At 45.5% G+C, this 24935-nt stretch overlaps 1 protein-coding gene across 3 annotated transcripts; it reads right to left on the minus strand.

The window, feature by feature from the left end:
• Positions 1-4224: 4224 nt before the first annotated feature.
• LOC112880255 (protein ACTIVITY OF BC1 COMPLEX KINASE 7, chloroplastic) lies at positions 4225-20669 on the minus strand. 3 transcript variants are annotated; one of them, XM_025944779.1, is made up of 18 exons: positions 20479-20669; positions 19408-20026; positions 19012-19155; positions 18292-18417; positions 17823-17910; positions 13445-13538; positions 13150-13243; positions 12542-12596; positions 11721-11812; positions 10851-11021; positions 10658-10714; positions 10498-10581; positions 10329-10413; positions 9733-9794; positions 9367-9441; positions 9146-9250; positions 8841-8982; positions 4225-4550 (listed from the first exon to the last, which is right to left on the minus strand). In XM_025944779.1, exons 2-18 carry the CDS (start codon positions 19996-19998, stop codon positions 4441-4443), a joined length of 2175 nt encoding a protein of 724 aa, XP_025800564.1. In that variant the 5' UTR covers positions 19999-20026; positions 20479-20669; the 3' UTR covers positions 4225-4440. The 3 variants fall into 3 exon arrangements, 2 of the variants coding, with proteins under 2 accessions (XP_025800564.1, XP_025800565.1); XM_025944780.1 differs by lacking the exon at positions 4225-4550 and adding an exon at positions 8206-8579; XR_003226274.1 differs by lacking the exons at positions 4225-4550; positions 8841-8982 and having other exon boundaries at positions 9175-9250; positions 9367-9500.
• Between the last annotated feature and the right edge of the window lie 4266 nt (positions 20670-24935).

A 24935-nucleotide genomic window follows, 5' to 3' on the forward strand; every position in this document is an offset into this window, starting at 1 on the left:
ACATTGCATCTCCAGTTGAGGAGATTGCCACATGACATCAACCGGTAGTATAGCTTCGGACCCGTAGACGAGAAAGAAAGGTGACTATCCTGTGGCCTTGCTTGGTTGTGTGCGAAGCCCCCAGACTACTGACTAGATCTCATTGATCCATCTGCCTCCTTTTTGCTGTTCTCGTCGTAGAGTCTTGTCTTCAGACCATCCAGGATCATGCCGTTGGAGCGCTCAACCTGACCGTTGGCCCGCGAGTGAGCTACTAAAACATACTTGACCTTGATGGCGCTGCACTCGTAGAAATTCCAAAACTGATGTGAGTGGAAATTGGATCCTAGATCCATGATGATAGTGTTGGAAATGCCTAATCGGTGCAAGATGTCGCAGATGAAGCTAACCACTCGATCTGTAGAGAGCTTTGTAATTGGCTTGTACTCGATCCACTTTGTGAACTTGTCGATTACTACCAACACGTGAGTCAAACCTCCTAGCGCAGTTGTCAAGGGCCCTATCATGTCCAGGCCCCAGCATGCGAACGGCTATGAAGGTGGTACGGCAATAAGGTTGTGGGCCGGGACGTGGGGCTGCTTGCTGAAGAACTAGCAGTTTGTACACTGGCGAACGAGTGCTTCGGCGTCTGCCAAAGCAGTCGGCCAGTACAACCCGGATCTGAAGGCTTTCTCGACTAGCATGCAAGAAGCAACATGGTTTCCGCATGCGCCTTCGTGAATCTCCTTGAGTATTTCTCTGCCTTCCTCCATGCGGGCACACTTCATGAGTATGCCTGATGCTGATCCACGCTTGTATAAGTTGTCCCCGACTAGAACGTTCCCTTTGTTGCGCCTTAGGATGCGTGCGGCCTCAGTGCTTTTTGGGTCGATGCCGGGGGGTAATTTGTGCTTCTTGATGAAGTCAAGAAACATCACCTGCCAGTCGACCTCGATCATCAAGACCTCTCGGTCGAGTTCCAATGGACCCTGAGCGATGGTGATTTGATCTGGTATCTTGATGGATGGGTGATGCAACTCATGGATGAAAACTCCCGATGGGACGTTAGCTCGATCGGAACCCAGTTTCGAGAGCACATCCGCTCCCACATTGTTGTCGCAAATCACATGATAAATTTCTAGCCCTAAGAACTTGTTCTCGAGCTTGCATATTTCCGCGACATACGCGTCCATGGTGTCCTTGTTGAGGTCCCACTCTTTGTTGACTTGTTGGACCACCAGCAAGGAGTCGTCGTAGACAAGTTAGTCGCTTGATGGCCAGAGAGACTACCAGGCGTAGCCCATGCAGTAGTGCCTCATACTCGGCTTCGTTGTTCGAGATCTCAAATAGTATTCGGAATACATATTTGAGTTGTTCTCCTATTGGACTGATGAAAAGTACTCCCGCACCATCACCTCCGAGCTTGAGTGAGCCGTCAATGTACATCACCCAATGCTCTGGCAAGTTGGCTAGGGCTTCCACTTGTTTGCTCACGATTCTGCCATAAAGTCAACTAGTGCCTGTGACTTGATGGCAATTTTGGGGCTTGAAGTTGAGAGTAAGAGCCCCCAGTTCCACTGTCCACTTGGAGATACGCCAGTGGCGTCCCAATTGTGGAGAATATCCTCTAATGGGAAATCAGTGACCACCGAGATCTTGTGTGCGTCGAAATAGTGGCAAAGCTTCCTGGAGGTCATGAGCATAGCGTAGAGTAGTTTCTGAATTGTCGAGTAACGAACCTTGGATTCCGAAAGAACTTCGCTAACAAAGTAGACTGGTCGCTACACACCGAAAGCATGGCCTTCCTCCTGGCGTTCCACCACGATTGTCGTGCTGATGATGTGAGTGGTCACGGTGATGTTAATAATAGGTTCTCACCTGGTTGTGGAGCTGTCAAGATGGGGGGCGACTACAGATGATGCTTGAGGTTTTCCAGCACCTGCTTCACCTCCTCGATCCACTGGAACTTGTCATGTCGTTTGAGAAACTTGAAGAAGGATAATCCTCGTTCTCTAAGTCGCGAGATAAATCTATTTAGGGCCGCCATGTAGCCTGTGAGCTTGTGGACATCCTTGATCGTTTGTGGGGCGTCCATGTCTGTAATGGCAGTGATCTTCTCCGGGTTTGCTTCAATTCCTCGGTGACTAACGATGAAACTGAGTAGTTTCCCTTGTGGTACGCCGAAGACGCACTTGGTTGGGTTGAGCTTCCACCGAAACTTGCGTAAGCTGTTGAAGGTTTCCTCGAGATCAGGGATACACTCATCGTGGACTCTGGTCTTGATGACCACGTCGTCCATGTAGGCTTCAACATTGTGATGTAGCTGATTAGTAAGGCATAACTGGATAGCCCGCTGATAGGTGGCTCCTGCGTTCTTCGACCCGAGGGACATAGTCATGTAGGCATATGCTCCAAAGGGGTGATGAATGCTTTCTTAATCTGGTCTTCTTCCTTAAGACCAATCTAATGGTAACCTGACTAGTAATCAAGGAAAGAGAGCAGGACACAGCCAGCCGTAGAGTCAATGACTTGGTCGATGTGTGGGAGCGCGAAGGGATCCTTCAGGCAGTGTTTGTTGAGATCAATGTAATCCACACACATCCTACATTCATTACTATTCTTTTTTAGAACTAGTACAGGGTTGGCTAACTACTTGGGGTAGTAGACTTCTTTGATGAAACCAGCCGCGAGTAGTTTGGCTAACTCCTTGATGGCCTCCCTCTTGTCTAGGGTGAAGCGTCATAGTCGCTGCTTCTTCGGAGTGGCTTTTGGGGTCAACTTTTAGGCAATGCTCAGTCAACTCCTTGGGCACGCTCGGCATCTTCTCTAGTTTCCACGCGAATATGTCACGGTTGGCACTAAGGAAGTTGATGAGCGCGCTTTCCTATTTGTCATTCAAGCTGCCTCTAATCAAAGCAGTCTTGGACGAGTCACCTTCTTGCAGCTGGATGGCCTTGATGCCGACGCCGTTGGGGTTGGGTTTTACCTTGGACTGGCTAGGCCCTTGATTGGGGATCTCCATCTCTGAGTCGGTGAGCTTTTGCGTGGCCGCAAAGACTTCCGCAGAAGGTTCTGGCATGCGTGATGTAGCGGCGTACTCGATCGCCTCTTGGTCGCAGTCATACCTCTTCTTCAAGTCACCACGAAACATGAGTACACCTATCTTGCCTGGCATCTTGAGTAGTAAGTAGACGTAGTGAGGCACGGCCATAAATTTGGCCAAAGCTGGTCTGCCGAGGATGGCGTGGTATGACAACTCGAAGTCAGCCACCTCAAACTTGATGTACTCCATGCGGTAGTTGTCTTTCATCCCAAAGGTAACTGGCAAGACCACTGAACCGAGTGGTGTAGCCGCGTTTCTCGGGACGATGCCATAGAATGGAGCTCTACTAGGGGTAAGCATCTTGGAGATGTTCAGTCCCATCTTCTTCAATGTACTCACAAAGAGCAGGTTGTGGCCACTCCCGGCATCGATGAGTACTTGAGTCATCTGTGAGCCCGCCACGACAGGATCTAGGACAAGCGGGAATTTTCCCGGCTCGGAGAAGTTGGTCCACTGGTCATCCCTAGAGAAGGAGATCGGGACCTCGTTGTATCTCAGAGGTTTCTATATGGCGGGCTTGATAGAGAGAATTTCACGCAGGGCCAGCTTCTACGTGCGCTTCGAGGGGAAACCACCATCTCCACCAAAGATGACATTGGTGACATTCTTCGGGTCTTGGAAGTCTTGAGCCCCGGACTTGTCTCCCTCATCGTCGTCCCCCTGATCCTTCCGCTTTTCATCTTGAGGAAGGAGTGGGGCGTTGAGTGACTTGTGAAGGCTGACACACTCAAAGAGCGTATGCTGTAACTTCGGGTGCATCAGGCATCATTTGTGCAGGACTTTCTCAAATTGTGCTTTATTGTTCCCCGACTTCTTGCCACGCAGATTGCGCTCAACAGCCATGACTTCTTGGTTTGACTTACATTTTTGAGGATTCCCCGAGTTGTTCCGCTGGCCTTTGTCGAAGTAGTTGTTGCCGTTGCCCTGCTTGTCATTGTTGCGCTTAGGGAAGCAATCATTCACCTCGTCCTCCTGGTCAGCCCACCGTGCCATCATGTCGCATAGCGTGGCAGAACTGCCCGAATTAATCTGGCTTAAGGGCACTAACAATCACCATAGAGGCAATCCAGGCTAACACACACTTAAAATGGAGTAAAACAACAGTCTATCAGGTAACATCCCGATGCAACCACTGGAACTTTGATCAAAATAATGCATACATAAAACCCACATAAGGTAAGCCCAGAGATTACAACAATCCACAAATTTTACAACAAGAGTTCCACATGAATTATTATTACAAACCAAGTTCGAACTCATGCATAAACAAGTACTTTCAGAGTTTAATAGTGCAGCGGAAAATACATGATAGTTCTAATCGACGATACATAATATCATGATGAAGCCCGTACATGACATCATTCAACATTATCATCGTTGGCCGGGGACGGATCCCGTTCCACCGACCAACTAGGAGGAAGAGTACACGGCCAAGTCAAACTAGCAATCATGTCCTCAAAGGTCTCACCTGAAAACAAACCACAGGCAAGGCTGAGTATACTAATACTCAGCAAGGCTTACCCGACTAGTGGTATATACTTAGTCGACTCCTAAACATGCAAGGCTTTTGGCTTAAGGTCGTTTTTGCCAAAAAGCATCTAACAATGAGTCGTTGCTTTCAAGTTTTAGCATCAAGTTCTAGTTAATTAACCATTTTAGGTAAGCAACTATCCAAATCACACATGGTGGAAAAAATAATTAACTGAGCATCCAACCAGATTAATCATCATCATTGTTCCTTTTGTTACTCTGTGTGGTAAAAGGGTTAAGCAATCTCAATGGCCGCGAGAAATGGATGATTCGAATCGAATTTCTTAACCTTGCAAGGGAAACCTAAACACACGTCACGTGGTTACTCCAAAAGTCACACGTGCAACTTTTTCCCTTTATTCCCGTTTCATGGATCAGGGCCACCGTCCTCGAGTACAGAGGTCCACGAACCACGGTACGACGCTGGGCTGTGGCTGCTCTTGCACTTACCATGTGCCCATGGGAACAGCATCAAGATGGTGGGAAGTATGTCCACGCACTGGTTCAATCAGATACTTAAGCATACCGATTACCGTATTCTCGGTATGTGGTTAGTACGTTTAAAAGCTTAACCACCACTATCACACACCGCGACCTTAGCATTTTTCACTAAACAGATGGGGCCTCAATCATCAACAGGAACATCGTAACATAGCCCCGTCCGTCGACCTTATGATTCCAACATAGGTAAAACAAGCAACTCCTTTATCTCACGAGTGATAGGAAATCACTCGACTTTTATCGGAGTCCTATTAGCATGACAATCTAGTGATCGACACAGACACAGACTAGTGTTCATATAATAGGTACTAGGATCATGCAATTAGGTTTCAATCAACTCCTAAAAACTTAATGCACATATAAATAAAAGTTGCATAAGTTTAAAAACATAGGGTTTATGCTACGGGGCTTGCCTTCTTGAGAAAAACTAGTCGGGGGTTCTTCCGAACTTTGGTTCGAGTCTTCAGCAACTTCAGTTAGATTAACTTGAGTTTCGCACTGCTCACTCTCGGACTGTGGCACCAGCTCGTAGGTTCCATCGGCGAGAGTTATTGATTCTATATGAATGCACATGTATATGAATGCACATGTATGAGTGGTTTTAATGGTACAAGATAAATAACTACTTCACTGTAAAGAAGTCATTCAACAAAACTCAAGTTAAGTTTGTGAAGCACTTCATTTTCTTTTCCTTGGGTAGTCATTTATCGAGTACTTATCTGGATTAACTAACTTCATTAAATAAGTGAGTAGTTTTGTCATATACATGGCCATTTTCAATAGTAAGCATGGATTAAATAAAACTACTCGTAGATATCATTTCTGGGGTTGAGATTTTTATGCAGAGCACATTACTTAAGTACAAACTCACTGTAAAATTTTTAGTAATTTTCATTCAGCAGATTAATCATGAAAAATACATTAAACAACTACTGCTAGGATCAAGATCTATTTATATAGAACAAACCATGCAAGAACTGATGCTCAATATTTTACTGAGTACTCCTATACTTATGGTTAGTCTACTGTAAATTTTTTAGGTTTTTGTGTGCAAGATTCAGAGCATAGAAAATAAGTTAAGGTACATCTACTTTAAACAAGATTTGTTTCTACAGGTAGTTCCACAAGGTTTCTGTATCTCAAACTTTTCCAACATGATAAGTTTGTACTTAAAGGTTTCATATTTTTCTAAGCACCAGAACTAGTTACTTTGATTTAATGTAGTTTTTCTTAACTAAAAATATATGAGCAAGTTAGACAGAAGTGAAACATTCCAAACTTTATCCATAGCTTTTATGCATCAAAGTTACTCTACTGTAAAAAATTTAACCCTAAAATATAAGAAAAATAGCATGAACAAACAACTCTAGTAAAATAGCACATCAAACAAGATCCAACAAAAATTACTCGTAGGGACACGTTTTGGCCCTGAAATTTTTACACAAGTTTTAACAACAAGAGACTAGTTTGCAGTCCAAAAATCATTCATAGTACTAGTCATCCATCTGTGCAAAAGTAGTCGGGTTCATCAAGAGGATTACAACAAATTTTATTTTGCATTTTTCTAATTTTTCTATGATTTTAGATTGATTTTACGAGTGACAGCCTTTTGAAAATAAAAGTACTCAGGTTCTCGCAGATAGGTCCCTAGATCTAGCAGAAAGGACCCTAATAAGAACTTGGCGATTGCAATGTAGTCCCAGGGTGGGGCTGGGCCATTCTCAGCCAAAATCCGGTGAGGGAACTAGTCGGCGGCGAGGAGAAAGGGGTGGGAGAGCACGAGGGGGTCGAGGGGAACCTATGGATATGCTCGGTTAGGGCTGGGGCGACCGGAGTTGTGCTGCCGGCTTGTGAGCAGGAGCTCCAGCAAGATGCAGGCGATGGGCGGCGGTGGTCCGGCGAGGGAGGGCGGCGTGGGGACGTCGGGGAGAACCAGTAGATCGAGGGCGACCCGTTTATAGCTTCGGTTTGGGCGGAGGAGGAGCGGAAAGTGGGGCTCGAAGGCGAGGTCGAGTGGCGGCGTTAATGGCGGGGTGGTGGTGGTTCTCGGGCGCGTGTGAGCAGAGGCTCAGTGCAGACCTTTTATAGGCGCTCAGGGGGAGGAGGAGGAGCTGGTCGCGATACAATGGAGGAAGGCACAGCCGGGACAGGTCGCGGCAAAGGCGCGGCGTCGCTGGCGCGTCATGGCTCGGCCGTCGGGAATCGACGGCCGCGTGGCACGTGCGAGCTGGCTGGGCGGGATACGGGGCGCCGCAAATCGCGGCAGCAAGCTCGGTCGGTGGCTGGTCGGGGCCCGTTGGGGGTCGCGCCTTGGCACGGCTTGCCGGAGCAGGCATCGTCGGCCATGTGGCCGGCGGCTGCTGTCCCTCGACGGGATACAACAGGGGAGGGGGGCGCTCGAGCTTGGGGCCGTGCAGGAGGGGGGCGCAGATGCGGCGGTCCACGGGCGGCGCGAGGGCGGTCGTGGGAGGCGCGCACGGGCACAGCCGCGCAGGGGAAGGAGGGGGAGGGGGAGGCGAAGAGATGGAGCTGCTCGCAGGCCGGCGGTGGTGACCTCACCGGCTACTCGCCGGTGGTTCGCCGGAGCCTGCGGGATTGAAAACCCTAGGCTCTGTTACCATGATAGGAATGTGCAGCTCATCTATTACCATACATACCCAAAGGAGCTGATATGGAGGAGTAGAAAGTGCAGATAGCACCTACAAAGTGCAGATAGCACCCTAGACTAGTGACTAATTGCACGATATATATATATACATCTAACAAAAAACACTTAGCATCATATCTCCACAGCAGCAGTAAGGTTTCTTGTGGTGGAACCTGCCCACCTAGATTTGAGTCCTCGACTCATGCTCGTATTTTTCTGAATTTATTTTAGGATTTAGCCAGCACTATTCTTTCAGCATTAATATCAAGGATCTGCCGACTCAATCTCTCGGAGATGCTCATAAGAGTAGGATTGCGTGCCTATATTTATAGGAGTGAGTATGCGTGTATGTAAGCGTCTGCGTCTATACTATGTTTCAAAAAAAAAAAAACTCCACAGCGGCACCATATTTTTTGCTTAATTTCCATAGGGCTAACATTGAATATTGCAAAATATTTTAGTGCAAAATAACATTACAATTATCTTGAATTCCTTGCTTTATTGACTGGTCGGTGTGATTAGCCTTAGCAGCTAAATAATGACACAGTTTGTACAGATTTACAAGAGCAAGTGAAAGATAGGTTGTTTCCCAGAAAGAATGTAAATTTCCTATATACACTTCGTATATACTATGACCTTAGTGGGCGCGCATTACCCATGTAACTCTACAAAATACTCTTTAGTTTGTCATGCCATGCCATCTCAGGGACAGGAAATCCTGCGGTTGCATGTCTTTGCAAGATGATCATATCATGGTCTCGAATTTGTCAAGTTTCTTCACTCTTTGCATAGATCTGATCAGCAATGCTAAAAATATGCCTGCACGTTTTTAGTTTGGATCAGACCAATCAGGAAGCGCTTGATGCTTATTGTTCTCTTAGAGAACCAGTTGCCACAGATAGCTTAGGTTCAGATTGATTCTATTATACGGTATGTTTAAAGATCAGCAAGTTTCAACAGCCTATGTACTACTACTAAATGGTTAGGTTAGAAGAAATAAGGAGCAATCGGATGCGAAAGGTGAGCTAGTAATGTTGTTGAGTACAGAATTTATTTTACAACACAGGAAAGGAAACCTACCTGCACCAATGAAACAACCGTTTGCGATTATTTGGTTCCCTTGACTGTTCAATGTGACCCCAACATTCAAGAGAGTACCACCCAAGGCTGTATAAATGGTGGCCATCTGAAGCACAGTAGCTTTCCGAGCAGCTCGTTCAGACTGCAAATGCCATTCAGTTCAGAATCAAGCCAAAGGAAAAAAAATGTATCATAGTTTTAAGTGCTGTCCAGATTCTGACCAAAGAACAAGAAAATGAACACTTGCAATGTATCTCACAGAACTTTGAGAAGATGCAAGATATCGATACAAGTCATTAGCATACCTCCAGTACTCTGACCCTGAGTTTCAGATCTCCTGACTCAAGTTGTCCTACAAAATCTTCAATTCTCTGTATTCTGTAGGGCATTGATATGGTAGAATCACGAGCCTGTCATATATAGAGATGACCATTGGTGGTAATGTTTAGTGTGCTGGACAATGTACCATATAGATGACGGATTGTAAAAAACTAACAAAAGTGCACCAGCAGATCTGTATACTTACATCATTTGCTTGCTTTCTTATCTCCCGGACTAATTCAGGTCCACCCCGTTGTCTCTGTTTCAAGTCTAACAGTTCCTGAAGGTCAAAAGTTCAATTAGAATGAGGCAAACATCCAAAAGACACGGGCTCTGCTTCTGCGAAACAGAAGGGAATAAAAATTATATTAGCTAAAATAACAAAAGAAGTGCAGAGCACACCAAGCATACTAAAAGGGATGATTAACATATGAATAATTTTTTAAGCCGTACCAACCTCTTTTAGAAAGATACAAGACAGCAAGACAAAAGAGAACACATACGATGGAAAAGTAAGAGTGAGAAAACATGTGTACTTAAAACGAACTGAGGGTTATAACAGGAGACTAACCTGTGCATATGGCGCTGCAACTTTGACAAAGGAAAAATCTGGATCTAATATATATCCAATCCCTGTCAAATAACATAGTTGTTAGCACATATTTTCGGTTGTAACTGATGACAGAGAACAAATGAATAATTGGAAGACAAAATTGTGTAGAATTTAAATGGCTAGGCACAGACATGTATTTGCGAGAATTTCTGTTAAAATATTTTGTCGATAGCTTGTATGATATATTCAGATATAGGCAGTAAACACCTAAGATAAACCGGCTAATACATGCTATTGTTTTCTTAGCTATTACATAAGATTTATTACTAGAAAAATTAATGCCTTTGTTCACATGTTGATCAGCGATTCTGTTCGCAACTTAGTTTTTCATCAATGAACAAGTATTTCTTTTTCTATATACGCTAGAAGTTCTTCATTTGTATTTACTTCAGATTTAAAAAGAATAATTAACAAACCAGAAAGTCTATGATGAAAGTTATGCTCATGATTATTTCTACTAAAACATAATGCCACTGCATTAACAATAATTGATAACTAACATAGCAATGCATGAAAGAATACTAAAATAATTTCAAGGTGCCAAGATGGAAAACCTTCAAGAGTAGAGAATGCCCTTATAACAAATGTAAATGTGGATGGAAACCGGAAAGGCTGATCTTGTGCTATCGCAAATAAGTCCTATAAAAATAAAATGAAGCAACAAAACTGTTACTTATATTGGTTATTAAATATAAGTTAATGTAGAAGAAGTGTATGTGCAACCTCTCCAATTGCAGCCAGAGTCTGTTGCTGATCTGGTGTCTGGCTCAACAGATTGTCCAAGAAAAATTGAATGGACCTCCTAACCTACAAAACCAAAAGCGCAGAATATTTATAAAATATTTGAAACTTCAGTGACCTTCCTACCCATTAAAATACAAACCGGTGAGAGATCTCCTGTTGGCTGTAGAGCTTCCAGGTCAATTAGAGCTTTCATAACCTGCAAGAAAGAGATCATGAAGACAGAATGCATTGTGTGGAGGGCTGAAAATCTTAATTTCCAGAATAGCATCCAAGGTATAAGTGCTAAGTTTAAAACAAATATTACCAAAACATTTTCATAAAGATTAAGATACCTTGTTCGCGTCCTTCTCATACACAGAATAGAACAGGGAGAGCAATCTCTCTCGAGTGAATGATTTTATTTCACCCATCATTCCAAAATCATAATATATTAACGAACCATCCTTATCTACAGCAAGGTTTCCAGGATGAGGATCAGCATGGAAGAATCCAGTCTTCAATATCTGGTTTGAACCCAGTAAGAACAATGTTAGGTCGAAACCATCGTATGTCACATAAGAATATCCAATTACGAAACATAAACTAACTTGACATCGATATTAAACACAACGAATTTACAAAATATATAAATGTATTCTTGACAAGTATGTTATATTGAGATGTTAAATCCAAAACTAATGGTGTGGGTTTGGGTGTGTGTACTCAGGTTTCTACCCTTTTCTTATTCTTCATCATCTTTGATACAAAAATATGCAGCTCTTCTATGTGTTCAAGAGGAAAGAAATTAACAGTGTGAAGGGCACGTGACGAAACATTAAAGGCATGGAGGTCCAAGCATGTTCCAGATGACCTAGTAAGAAACAAATGAATTTTTCAAATCCAATAAAACAAAATGAACTTTGCAGAAAAAACATAACCATGGAAATTTTAGACTGTTAAAAACAATTAACATCACAGACTATAGAATTGTTAGATAATAATTCTTACAATTTAAAACAAGTCCAACATTGAACAGTTATTCTGACTGGCCCCACAGTGACAGATTGAAAAGGTACTGAGGGCATCTAGCACTGGCTCTGCATTAAATTAGCAAATCATGCTTCCTATTGTAATTCTATGTGTTTCATAAGTGAAGTCTAAACCACAAACAACAAAATTGAGTTAGAATGAATACAAGCAGCATAGCTAAGCAAAATATCAACCTGAATTAGGTAAGATTCTATTGCACGCGATGCAATCAGTGAGCGACTATAGCCCCGGCTGTCAAGCACACCCAAATTGTTAATTTTGATACCTGTATAGAAAATAAAAAAAAAAAGTTTCAATGTAAGGGTTGTTGTAACAGACTAATAGCATATACTCCCAAGTTACAACTGAAAGGATAAACATGCTTTAATGGTCCATACCAGACCTTCATTGTATGTTTTAAATGAAAAGGCACCTAGAATAAACAAAGTTAGTAGCAACACTTGGGCCTGTAGGCAATTTCTTTTTTATTTTTGGAGACACAGAAATTGACATAATCTGATTTTGGCTTACATGAAATTGCCAATATAGACATATTAAGTGAGTAATTGCAGCTCGTCAGCTGAACACATTATATGCAAAATTAACAATGGTTTCAACCTAACATTGTTCTTACTGGGTTCAAATTAAGATGGTTTCATAATGGTTTAGGCCTAACAACTTAACAACAATTGTATTTATCATGGTTAACAACTTGACATCGATATTAACAATGGTTGAAGTTAGTCCCAATCTTTTCTGCATCACAAAATAATGGAGATTTAATAAAAACTTGGGAAATTGAATTAAAAGTGTCTATACATGTTCTTTTTCATCCTTTATTTTTTTTGTCCCTGCTTAATTTAATGACACATCCGAGGAAAAATAATCCGTATTTATTATTTACATGTCCAAATTAAGATCATTTACTTCATAAATGGTTTCCCAGATAACCGTTCGTGCAACAATACTGAATTACTGATGCTAATTTCTATTACAAGAAATAGTAAGCTCTTACCAGGAACATACTCCAGGGTTAACACCTTTTCAGTTGTGTAGTCCCACATGATAAGCTAAAAAAAAATAGTAGGATGACACATCATGTAAGACTTTGCAATTAAGGTTAAGAAAATGCAAGGTTCCACTTCAGGGCTCCACCACGACTAAAGTTTAAGCATGTTTAGAGCAGAAGACAGCGATCAAAAACATTGATTAGAACCAATCACTTAACACTTCATATGGATAACTCCTGTCTTAACTAAGTACATAGTGCCCCACCATGACTAATGTGGATTACAATATTTTGTAAGTAAATAGATAGCCCTCAATGCTTGGACCAACCATTAATCATCACAAATTAGTGGCTTGCCATCACAGTTCCAGCACTAATACAACATTTTGTAACCCTAATTGTTTGGGAGACAAAGAACTATTAACCATAGCACTGCCCCCATCATGGAAAATTCAATTGAGATGCTGTATCTGGTCTGTTCTTGTAGCAATCTCACTTTGATTGATCATGGCAACTAGAATTACGAGTCGTTAGTATAATACCGGAGCGGGGGAAGGGGGGGGGGGCATTGAATCAAAACCCTAAAATGGCATTGTGAGGTCCAGGAAACTTACTGGCACGCGAACCCACTTTACATTTCTGAAATCCCGTCGAAACCTGTCTGCATTCTTTCCTTCATTGATGTAATCGATTTCTTCATATAAAATTCTGGAATCGTGGAAATCAGTATAATGAAGTTTTTTAGGTAAAACCAATTTCCAAAGAAACATAAGCCTATAAATAGACATGTTTCAATCTATTCTCCATTTTGCTAACATACATGTTTTACCATATAGGTCAACAACTATCAAGAGTCATATTCATATATAACACATATAATATATCCAAGAAGACTATCTATGTACTTACTTGGAACATTCCTCATAAATACCAATCCAGTCCCTTGAAGGGCCTCCGAATGTTTCACTTCTTTGAAAATACTCGGCTACTAGCTTTAAGTTCCCTGAAAGAAACCAAAAGGGAAAAGATTTACTATGATTAGATCATTGAAATCAGCAAGTTATTAATTGAGTATTTCAAATATAGGGTGTTCAAATCCTTTTCTAAGAAACCATGCGCATGAACATTAATATTATTATTACAATTTTACAAACTGGTGTGCAAAGAAAGTCGAACGTTAAATCCAACTTTTGTTTCGGATAAAAGACAAAACTCCAATCAAATAGGCTGGAATTAAAAGAATAGCATGCATTATTAGCGTGTGTGTATTTGGGCCGGCCTCTGGCCGTGGGTTGTAGCTGCGCCGGCCTCCCTGGCCATGCACTCCCCCTAGGGGGTAGTAGATGGTATTGGATTAGGCGAGGAACTCCTGATTGGTATTACTTCTATAAACCACCTAAGACTTCCTTGCCTATATATGTACAAGAGCTTTGCCTCTCCATAATCAATCTATTATTTTCCCGAGCCATATTTGCTTTCATGGTACACGAGTCCGGGTTCTCACCCCGATTCACCTTCCGCTGCCCTAGCGCGCCCTTGGGCTGCGCCCCAACCCTGTGCGCCGGCGATCTCCCGCTGCAGCCACCATGGTTGGGACACCTCCCCCCTCCCTTGTCGATCCTACTGCCAATGGCACGGATGACGACGCTGTGCACAAGGAGAAGGCTGCTGCCGCTCAGGCGGAGCGGGCCGCCGCCCTTGTCCACGCAAAATAGGCCAAGGAGGAGGCCGCCGCCGCTGCCAAAGAGCGCGAGGCTGCCACCATCCGCGAGCGCGACGCCATGGATCGCGCTGCTCACGGGCGCTGTGCTGCTGCCGGCCCTTCTCCTCCGCCCGATGACGACAGCACCAAGTCACCATCCCCCCACCACGACGACGACGTCCACGACGCCATGCTCCTCCACAAGGCTGCTGTCGTGCTTAATCTGCACGCCCAGGCTGTGTCTGTCCAGAACATCCGCAGCCTCGTCCCGGTCGTCCTCGACGTCACCTCCGGCGACTACACCAGGTGGCGCGATCAGTTCCTCCTCACCCTTGGCAAGTACTCCCTGCAGGGTCATGTCCTCCTCGACAACCCCGCAGCAGCCGGCCACCCAGACTGGGCATGCATGGATTGCGTTGTCAAGTCCTGGCTGTACGGCACCCTCTCCACCCAACTTGTTGACTCTGTGATGGATCGCGGCTGCACTTCACGTGCCGCCTTGCTCGCCGTCGAAACCCAATTTCTTGGGAACCGTGAGACGCGTGCCCTCTACCTCGACGCCCAGTTCAGGAACTTCATCCAAGGCGATCTGTCGATCTCCGACTACTGCCGGCGTCTCAAGGGCATGGCCGATGCCCTTGGGGACTTGGGTGAGGTCATCTCCGACCGTACCCTTGTCCTCAACCTCCTGCGCGGCCTCAACGAACACTACTCCGCCATCGCCCTCCACCTCCGTCGCGGCCAACCCTTCCCCAGCTTCCTGGACGCCCGTGCCGACCTGCTCATGGAGGAGCTCAACCTCGCCAACCGCCCGTCTGCGCCCTCCTCTACCCTGGTCGCCGCTACCACCGGCGGCCCCCCTTTTGCGCCTCACAAGCAGCGCCCCCCGTCCTGCAGCCCTCCCACAACGGGGGCTCTGGCTCCGGGGGCGCTGGCTCCAGGCCGCCCAAGCAGGGCCGCAGCAAGCACGGCGGCGAGCGTGGCAAACAGCAGGGCACCCAGCAGAGCGGCGCCGGCGGCTCCCAGCCTCCTGCAGGCGGCAGTAGCAAGGGTTCAAGCGGGCCAGTCTCCACCAGCAACCCCTAGCCCTCGTTCCTAAACCCATGGACCGGCTCCATCAACATGTGGCCCGGTCCACGCTAGCCGTTCACCCCCCAGCAGCAGGCGCACCTCGCCTAGCAGCAGCACACCCTGCTCGCGCAGCAGGCATTGCTGGCCCAGCAGCCGCGGGCCGGCCTCCCTCAGCAGTAGGTCGGCTTCCCCTAGCAGCAGGCTGGCTCTTCGGCTCCACAGCAGCGGTAGTACCCCTTCGTCGGCGCCCCTGCTGGTCCTGGCGCATGGGGGTACAACCCGATGGCCGGCTCCCCATCCTGGGATCAGCAGTCCCTTGCCTCCACGTTCAGCACCATGACGTTGAATCAGCCGCAAGGGAACGACTGGTACTTCAATTCAGGTGCTACCTCCCACATGACTCCTCATGCTGCCACCCCTTCACATACTTTTTCCCCGCGATATCCTGTTCCCTCATCAATTGTTGTCGGCAACGGCTCCTTGCTTCCTGTTACCTCCACTAGCCCTGCACATCTTCCTGGTTACTTACGTCTTAATAATGTTCTTGTTCCTCCAAGTCTTATTAAGAACTTAATTTCCGAACGCCAGTTCATATCTGACAATAATTGTTCTGTTGAATTTGATCCCGTTGGCTACTCTGTGAAGGATCTCCGAACCCAGAACGTCCTCGTCATGTGCAATAGCTCCGGGCCGCTGTACCCCCTGCGCTTCCCAGCCGCCACAGCTCTTACAGCCGCCTCCACCTCGTCGCTATGGCACCGTCGTCTCGGCCACCCAGGACATGAGGCTCTGTCCAAGCTCGCTTCAGTCATCCCGCCCTGCAATAAAGAAGCTAGCTCCATTTGTCATGTGTGTCAGCTAGGTTGTCATGTTCGTCTTCCGTTTCATGCGTCATCATCTCGTGCTACTAGCATGTTTGATCTCATACATTGTGATTTGTGGACATCTTCTATTCCTAGTGTCTCTGGTTACAAATACTATTTGGTCTTTCTTGATGATTTTTTGCATTACCTTTGGAAGTTCCCTTTACAACTCAAGTCTGATGCGTTTACTACTATAGCTCACTTTTTCTCTCATGTGGCTACCCAGTTTGGCACTAGCATTAAGGCTGTCCAATGCAACAATGGTCGAGAGTTTGATAACTCTACCTCCCGCACATTCTTCCTCACCCGCAGCGCCCACCTTCGCATGTCGTGCCCCTACACCTCTCCCCAGAACGGTAAAGCAAAGCGTATTATTCGTTCCACCAACAATATCATCCGCTCGCTTCTATTTCTGGCTGCTATTCCCTCCACCTACTGGGTTGAGGCTCTCTACACGGCCACATATCCGCTAAACATCTTGCCTACCAAGACCCTTCAGTTTTCCACGCCAGACCTTGCTCTTTTCGGCACCCAGCCGACCTACGAGCACCTGCGCGTCTTCGAGTGCAAATGCTACCCGGACCTCTCCGCTACCGCCGCACATAAGCTCGCTCCACGCTCTTCTTTGTGCGTCTTCCTCGGATACTCAGCTCACCACAAGGGATACCGCTGCCTTGACCTCTCTTCAAATAGGATCATCATCTCTCGCCACAGCGTGTTTGATGAGACCTCGTTCCCCTTTGCCGAGCATCACCCCTCGCCATCACCTGCGGACTTTGATTTTTTGGATGATATCTCTAATCCTATGCCGGCCCCCATAGGACCGTCACAGCTTCCTTCCCCTGCAGGTTCCCATGGCGACCTCCCTAGAGCTCCCGCGCTGCCACGCGCGCCCCCCCTATCCGCACAGCCACGTGCGGCGCCTGATGACGTCGCCTGCACCCTAGCGCCCGTGCCTGGCACAACCAGCCGGCTGCCCCGCGCGGCTGGACTGCTGCCTGGCGGCCCTAGGTTGCTGTAAACCATGCCCGCCTCAACCGCCGCCCCTTCGTCGCCCAGCTGCTCACGGCTGCCCGCTGCCAGCCCATCTACGTCAACTGGTCAGTGGCTGGCTGTGGCCAGCGAGCCCTCAACGCCGGCTGCGTCGACTCCGTTGCCGGCCAGCCCCGCACCGGCTATAGCCGGCAATCCCCGGCCGGACGACCTCTTCTTCCGGCACGTCTACACTCGGCGCACCCCTGCTGCTGCCCCTGCTGGTCCGCCACCCTTGCCCAAGGGTGCTGTGCCCGTTCACCTAGTGGTGAACCAGCACACCATGACCACCAAGGCCAAGCAGGGGTTCCGACAGCCGGCGTATCTGGGCCGGCCTCTGTCCGTGGGTTGTAGCAGCGCCAGCCTCCCTGGCCGTGCGCCTCCCCTAGGGGATAGTAGATGGTATTGGATTAGGCAAGGAACTCCTGATTGGTAGTACTTCTATAAACCAAACCCTAGGACTTCCTTGCCTATATATGTACAAGAGCTTTGCCTCTCCATAATTAATCTATTATTTTCCAAAGCCATATTTGCTTTCATGCATCAAATATTTACTTGTCTTTTTGTCCAAACCAACAGTTCTCTTTTCAAAGACACCAGTAATTTGTATATATCTTACTTAGGTCAATGTCAAAAAGTTTTTTGAGCCCTGGTCGCTGAACTTTGACTGCAACTCTTTCACCATTATGGAGCACCGCACGATGTACCTGAATATAAAACACAAGCAATGTGGAAGTATAAATAAGAAAATTCAGCATAAATATCATCTAGGGCATTGAATTTAATAAACTGTTCCCAAATAAGCGCCATTAATATCATCATTTTTGTTTTTCCACAGAACAGAAATGCATAAAGTGAAAACTATTATCAATGATAAACAAAGGAATGGACAGATACAGATGTGAAGAGGGGCTAAATGCCTAGATCACACATTTCCTTTTAAATGCTGCAAGAGGGGCCAAATCACGATGAGCTAGTTTCTTCAGGATTTAAACATATCAGAGAAAGGGAATACCTTTGAGAATACTGAGTATGCAATGGTACTGGGTAGAAAAATGCAGATACTGATAAAGTTTAGGAGTAAACACCTGACCAAGACTTGCTGCCGCTATTGGACGCTCTTCAAATTCTTTGTACACAACATCAATGGAACAGCCCATTTCCTTCTCTATGAAAGCTTTTGCTTTCTCAGGAGAGAATGCAGGTACTCTATCCTGCACAAAACCAGAAAACAGGGATAAGGGGATGTTTGGATCCCAAGGGCTAAAGTTTAGCCCTATCACATCGTATGTTCGATACCAATTAGGAGGACTAAACATGAGCTAATGACAAAACTAATTGCATAACCCTAGGCTAATTCGCGAGACGAATCTATTAAGCCTAATTAATCCATAATTAGCACATGTTTACTGTAGCATCACATGGGCTAATCATGGATTAATTAGGCTTAATAGATTCGTCTCGCAAATTAGCCTAGGGGTTATGCAATTAGTTTTTTCATTAGTCTATGTTTAATATTTCTAATTAGCAACTAAACATTCGATGTGGTAGGGCTAAAGTTTAGCCCAGCCGGATCCAAACAGGGCCTAAATCTTGGTTCATATAAATTCCTTTGGTTCTTAGTCAGTCCAATACAAAAGCTGTGCCCATCATTGATCATTTTGAATTGATGTTCGATTTATCAGATTAGTTTCAACAAAACCGTAATAGGCAGACAGAAAAGAACGGACAAGCAAATCATGTCAGCATAATAAAAGAACATACTAATCCATCATAAAAAAATATACCGATATAGACAAGCAAAGTACCTGCAATTTTGCAAGCTCGTCGACAAATTCTCTTGGGAATAAATCAGATCGTGTGGAGGATAACTGTCCAAGCTTAATAAATGTTGGGCCAAGCTGCAATACTTGTTCTCTCAACCATGAAGCAGTTTTCTGTCGTTGAACTTTCTGCAAGATATAAGCCACACTTTAGACCATATGTATAGCATAGACAATGAATCCTTTCTCTACGCAGCCCCAAGTGATGTGAATATTACAACGCTTTCACACCACTACAAACAGATAGAACAATCATTGGAAAATGGAGGTGACTGGTCAGCATATAATTTCCTTTTCTTCTTTGGAATCACAATGCACTTAGTTTTTTTTTTCTCTTGAAGGAACATGAATCAATTGTTTATCTGTATCTTAAAAGTATACCTGCTTTTCTTCTGAGAATCCACCAGGATAAGCCCATTTTGCATTGTCAAATAGCACACGGACTCGAAAAGAAAGCACAAAAGACCATATATCTATGCTCCTCTGCATAGAGTTGTAATTATCTTTCGCCCAGCTGAATCCCTCATCAGAAGGCAAAACCTTCAGTTCCTCTCGAAAGGGATTATTGTTGAATCCCGTGTGCTTCTGTGTTTTAACAAGAGAGGACATCTTGCTCCCTTTCACCAAACTTGTACCATTCACAGTAATGTTCAGAGTACCGTTAGTAACAGCTTTGGTTGAGCCATTGACAATGGCCTTTGCAGGACCATTAATTGGCGCCTTAGTTGAGCCGTTGACAGTGCCATTTGGAGAACCATTGACCGTCTCTGATATTGCAAGGCCACCACCACTGGTCCTCCTCAACTCAATTGCCCGGCCATTAGTACCATACTTTCCAGATTCTGACGGCCTAGCTTCTGCCCTGAATTTTGGGTGCCTCTTAACCAAAATTTTCTCATTCTTTGATGCCCCATACCTTGGGAGCTTCACATTAGAGATTGATGCTGAGAAACTAAGATCAGGCACCATCATCGCTATGAGTATGACCAATCAGAAGCCCCTGTCCACAGAACCACCCATTAGCATAAACACAGCATAACAAAATAAATGCCGCCTATCTAGTAACTATTACCCAAAAAATGCCCATCTAGCAATGCTGACAGAAGACAAATGTCCTGACTGCACTAACAAAATTGTCCCTTCTCAAAAATACCACGATAAAAAAATTATCAAGCAAAGAAACAAAAATCACAAGTGCAATCCACACGCAGCAATCAATATTGTTGGTTCTCCGGTCCTCATCACCAAGAAACAAAACCCACCACGGAAACATCCAATCAAGAACCCTAAACCATCACAGAACTACCAACTTCCGGAACCAATCCATGCAAGACGCCGATCCACACGCGGAGATTCCGAAAGTAAGTAAAATAAGAGGCTAATAGTAATAATAGCGAAAAGAAACGAAATGAGTGGATGGGGAAGAGTGAGAGTCGTGCGAGAGGGGATTACCTCAGGTGGGCTTCCGATTTCTTTGGTCCGTCGGGGGAGGAGTGGAGAGGAGAGGGGAGCAAAGGAAGACTGAATAGGGAAGACGGGAGAGGGGGAGAATGAAGGAAACAGGTGGACGTGGACTATGCGCTTCTCGACTGCTGGGAAGGAGACGCCAGAGAGGTAGTGGAGCGGAAAATGAGAGGAGGCAGAGGAGAATTTTATACGGACAATATACGTAGTGGTGGCTGTTTCAGATAAACCCCTTTACTTTTCACTTATTATGCTAACACAGCTAGCCTTGATTTTGTCTAAATGCTGGTACTAAACGTGTCTTGTAATCAACCTGTTTTTAAGCGTTGACTAAGTACACTATATACACACACAGTATCAAGATATATTTTATAATTAATTAAACTAGTTTAATATTGTGAATACATTGAAACATTTTTCTACGAACTTGATCTAAGATAAACAAGTATAAATTCGGACAAAACTAGAACGACCTATATATATTTTTGTTCAAATGGAAGTTGAATATACGAAAAGCAACGTCTAATCAGCATATGTGTTTCTTTAAAAGAGAATAGAGTGTTCACCTGACAAAATAAGCCAATACGTAATACGTTTCATGTAACAGGTGGAGCTCGAGACGAGCGTTGTAGTCTTGTAGAGCAGCAAAGTAGCGGCCTCTTGGACGACAGCGGAGCACACGGAGGCGATGCGGAGGACGAGACCAGGAAAAGAGAATCCAGGTTAACCGGAGGCGGTGGACGCGAACACGGACAAGCGGTCGCCCGCTGGCCGCGACGCGAGAGTGAGAGAGAGCGGAAGCGTGGGGCTGCGGAACTGCCATCGTGCGCAAGACGACGCGCGGTAGGGCAGCGTGTGGCTGCCGCCTGCCGGCCGTGCTGCGGGAGCCGGCGGGACCTCGAGGCGCGCCAATCGGGTGGGTGAGATTTTCCGTGGGAGGGCTCGCTGATCGCAACTATTACGTACTAGGTTCTGCTTCCGTGTCACTCACTCACTCGGGTGTTTGGCTGGTGGAGGTCGGTGCTATGTTTCGACGATCGAGTCGGGAGGCCTGCTCGTCACAAGCTCACGGGAAAGTATCGCTGCTAGTCAGAGCACCAGTATCAGCGGGATGTTTGATTGTCCGGTGACAATACTAGGATGATTGGCGCGCTTCGCAAGCGCCCGTATTCAGTGCGCGTGGATTTGTTTGTTTTTTTATATATTTAGCGTTCATAAGCTTTGGAGGCTTGGAGATATTGACGAAGAATAACAAATAGAGCATGGTGTCACGACCCAAAACGTGATTAAAAATTTAACAACATCATCATGAGCATCATTCAAGCATAATGGAGCATCATGTGCATATGGTTGTTTGAGATAATTGAATTTTTAGCTTTGTTTAAGAAGAAGATTGTGAAGAAAGTTCAAATTTTGTTAACCGCAAAACTTTTGCTCAAATACTAGATTTCAAATGGTAAATTTTGAATATTTTTTGAGAATTTTTGGATGTTTAACCGGAGCCATAAAATTCTTGGAAAAATTGAAAACTGCAGCTTTGCTCGAATTTTTGTGAGCAATCCTTAACAGCTTTTTGAGTGTTTGTTGTTGCATTATGTTCTTGGTGATTTAACCTTGCTCCAGTAAATTTTTGATGAATTTTAGAGTTTGGGAAGTACATGATTTTGAATTTAGAAACTGATTTGCCGATTTTCTTTATTTTCCTTTCTCACCTGGGGCCACCCGTCAGCCCCTCTCTCTCCCCGCGTGACGCGGCCCGGCGTTGCCGGTTGGCCAGCCGCGGCGGCATCACCACGCCGTTGGCCGCTGGCTAGTCCAGCGTGGCCGCGGGGTGACGCCACCCGGCGCCCGTGCTCTCTGTCTCCCCTTCTCTTTCTCCCTCGGGCGCATTTTGTCCTCCCCGCGAAACCCTAACCCCGCCCGATCTACGCCGTTTCTTCCTCCGCGCCGCCGCCCGCCGCGATTCACCATCACCGGTGAATCCCCGTCTGATCCCGCGCACACACAGCACCCCCTACCCCTCCTCACTTGGCCCCGACCCTCCGCCGCCTCCCTCCCCGCTCGCAGCCGCTCCCCGACACGCGCCTCTATCCGCTGCCACCGCTCTCCACCGCACCGCCGCCCACCGCCAGCCGTGTCACGGGTGAGCTTCCTTGCCGCGCCAGGATCCTCCTGCGCGCGCGGCTCCCCGCCTGTTCGCGCCCTTAGCCGAGCCCCCTTTGTCGCCCGTCGTGACGTCGCGTCCGCGCGCGCGAGCCGCGTCGTGGGCGCACTCTGGCGCGCCCCCGTGGCGAGTTAGGGCCTGCGGCCAGCCTTGACTCCGCCCGGCCGGGTCTGACCTCCTGGGCCCACCTGTCGGCGCGCCAAATCCGGGTGGCCCTAGCATTTTTCCGCGTGTTTTCTTTGTTTTATTTATGCTGCAAACTTGTAAATTGCATAGTAAATTGAGTAGACCTCCAAAAATTGTGAAACCTAATTTGTTTGATTCGTAGGTGATGTCTCTACTTAGAAAAATTATTGTTAGGCATGTTAATACTCTGTACACTTAGTTAGAATTTATTTTTGCCAAAGTGAATGAATTGCTTAATAATTGATAGGATGCTCTAAAAATGTCAAATTAAATTCTATTCGAATCCTGGTGAACTATCTATGGGTACAACTTGTGCAAATGATTTTATTCTGTTTTATAGGAGTTTGGAGTGTTAAATGAATTGCTGCCTGCAAGCTTGTCTAAATTATAAATTTTGCTTAAAAGGTGATAAAATGTCCAAACCACTTCTGTTAGCTTTGTCTTCCTGTCTAGTTTCCCTGTTAATTTCCTGAGAATTTATGAAAATGTTTACTTGTCTTTTAAGATTTAACTTGTTTAAAGTAGCTAAAAATTATGGAATTCACAAATAATTCTAATGAAATAATATTGTTGCAAATCCAACTCCCACGAGCTCCTAATGATGTCCTCTGCATGCAAACATTAAATCTTGATTTATGCTTGCTATATGAGTTGTTTTGAACAATCCTCGTTTTGATTCGTATATTTGCAAACATAATCGGTGAGTTCCATATTTAGTGTTCGCATGCTTCCTTGTTAAATGTGATGCTCATTCTTCATTTCATCATATCATTCTCGTATCATCAACATCATGCTAATGCATACACTCCATTCATGCATTATAGTGACCGAAACGCCGGAGAACGAGCCCGTTGAGCCCACCGAGATCGTCGAAACCGAGCCGGGAGTTGAATTTGTGGTCGAGCCAGAAGATAACCAAGGCAAGCAACTAAGCATGATTCCTTGACCCATTTAATTTGATTTGGATTTAGTTATCTCACTCGGGTATATATATGTTATGCTAAATATTATCTATTGTATCGTCGATCCTACTTTTATGCATTGACCTCCCTTGCTTTTATATACCCATGTCTTGACACTTATGGATAGTAACTAATCAATTGAATTAATGCTTAGCCATGCTTAGAATTAATCCGTAACTTGGAGGACATTGTTGGGAATAGGAACACTTGCACAATACAAAACTTGTACTTTGCCTGCGATTGTCCGGGTTTGGGGATGTTGGAAGTTGTATGGGTCTAGTTGGACAAGAAATGGTTTTGTGGTTTGGGCGGAAGGTAGGGCCTCGAGAAAGGAGTCTCGTAGGCATAGACCACTTGAATCGATTAAGGACCGTCTGTGGATGATCTCAGTTTTGAGCATGTTATCATACTACCACATATCCAATCATAGTATGGATGAGCCGATTACCTTCTAAGTATTAATCTTTTATGCACGGTCTTAGATACGTGGCCATAGGGCTTTGTAGAGAGGCTTAGGGATGTCCCCGGTGAACCTAGGTAACTCTCCGCGCAAGTTAGACGAGATGTTCAACGGTTGAGACTTGTCAGGAAAGGTTGATGCGAGTACCCCCTTACTCAACGTGATCGGTTGAGTGAGTCGCATGGTCCTTGTGTCGTGTGGGTAAAGAAGTACACCCTTGCAAGGTTAACTAATCAATTCGAATTGCCACGCTCTCGGTTATGAGCAAGCTTAATCTCCAATGAAATCTTCATAGAAGTATCATTTTTGTTTGGACTTGGTTCATGTCAACTCTTGATACTCTTTTGTTTTGTAATTCAATTAACTAAAACTTGAGATGGTTTGGGCAATATAATTAAAATGCTAGGAAGTTAGGTGTTGGATTAGAGAGCTCATGCTTATGCAAATTACTTAACCTTAAAGCCTTATTTTGTGAGCCTTCATTTGCAAAATCCTTGGTTATTAATTAATTGCGTAAGTCTTGCGAGTACCTTTGTACTCATGTTGCTTTGTTAACTAAGCTGCAGGTGAGCCGGAGGTTGTATTTAGCCACTTCTATCCCATCGACCCCGGTGCGGGCGAGGAGTAGGTCGATGCGGCCTAGATGGTGTCCTTGAGCAAGACCCCATCAATT

Source organism: Panicum hallii, chromosome 2, assembly GCF_002211085.1.
Source record: "Panicum hallii strain FIL2 chromosome 2, PHallii_v3.1, whole genome shotgun sequence".
In the NCBI taxonomy this organism is placed as follows: domain Eukaryota; kingdom Viridiplantae; phylum Streptophyta; class Magnoliopsida; order Poales; family Poaceae; genus Panicum; species Panicum hallii.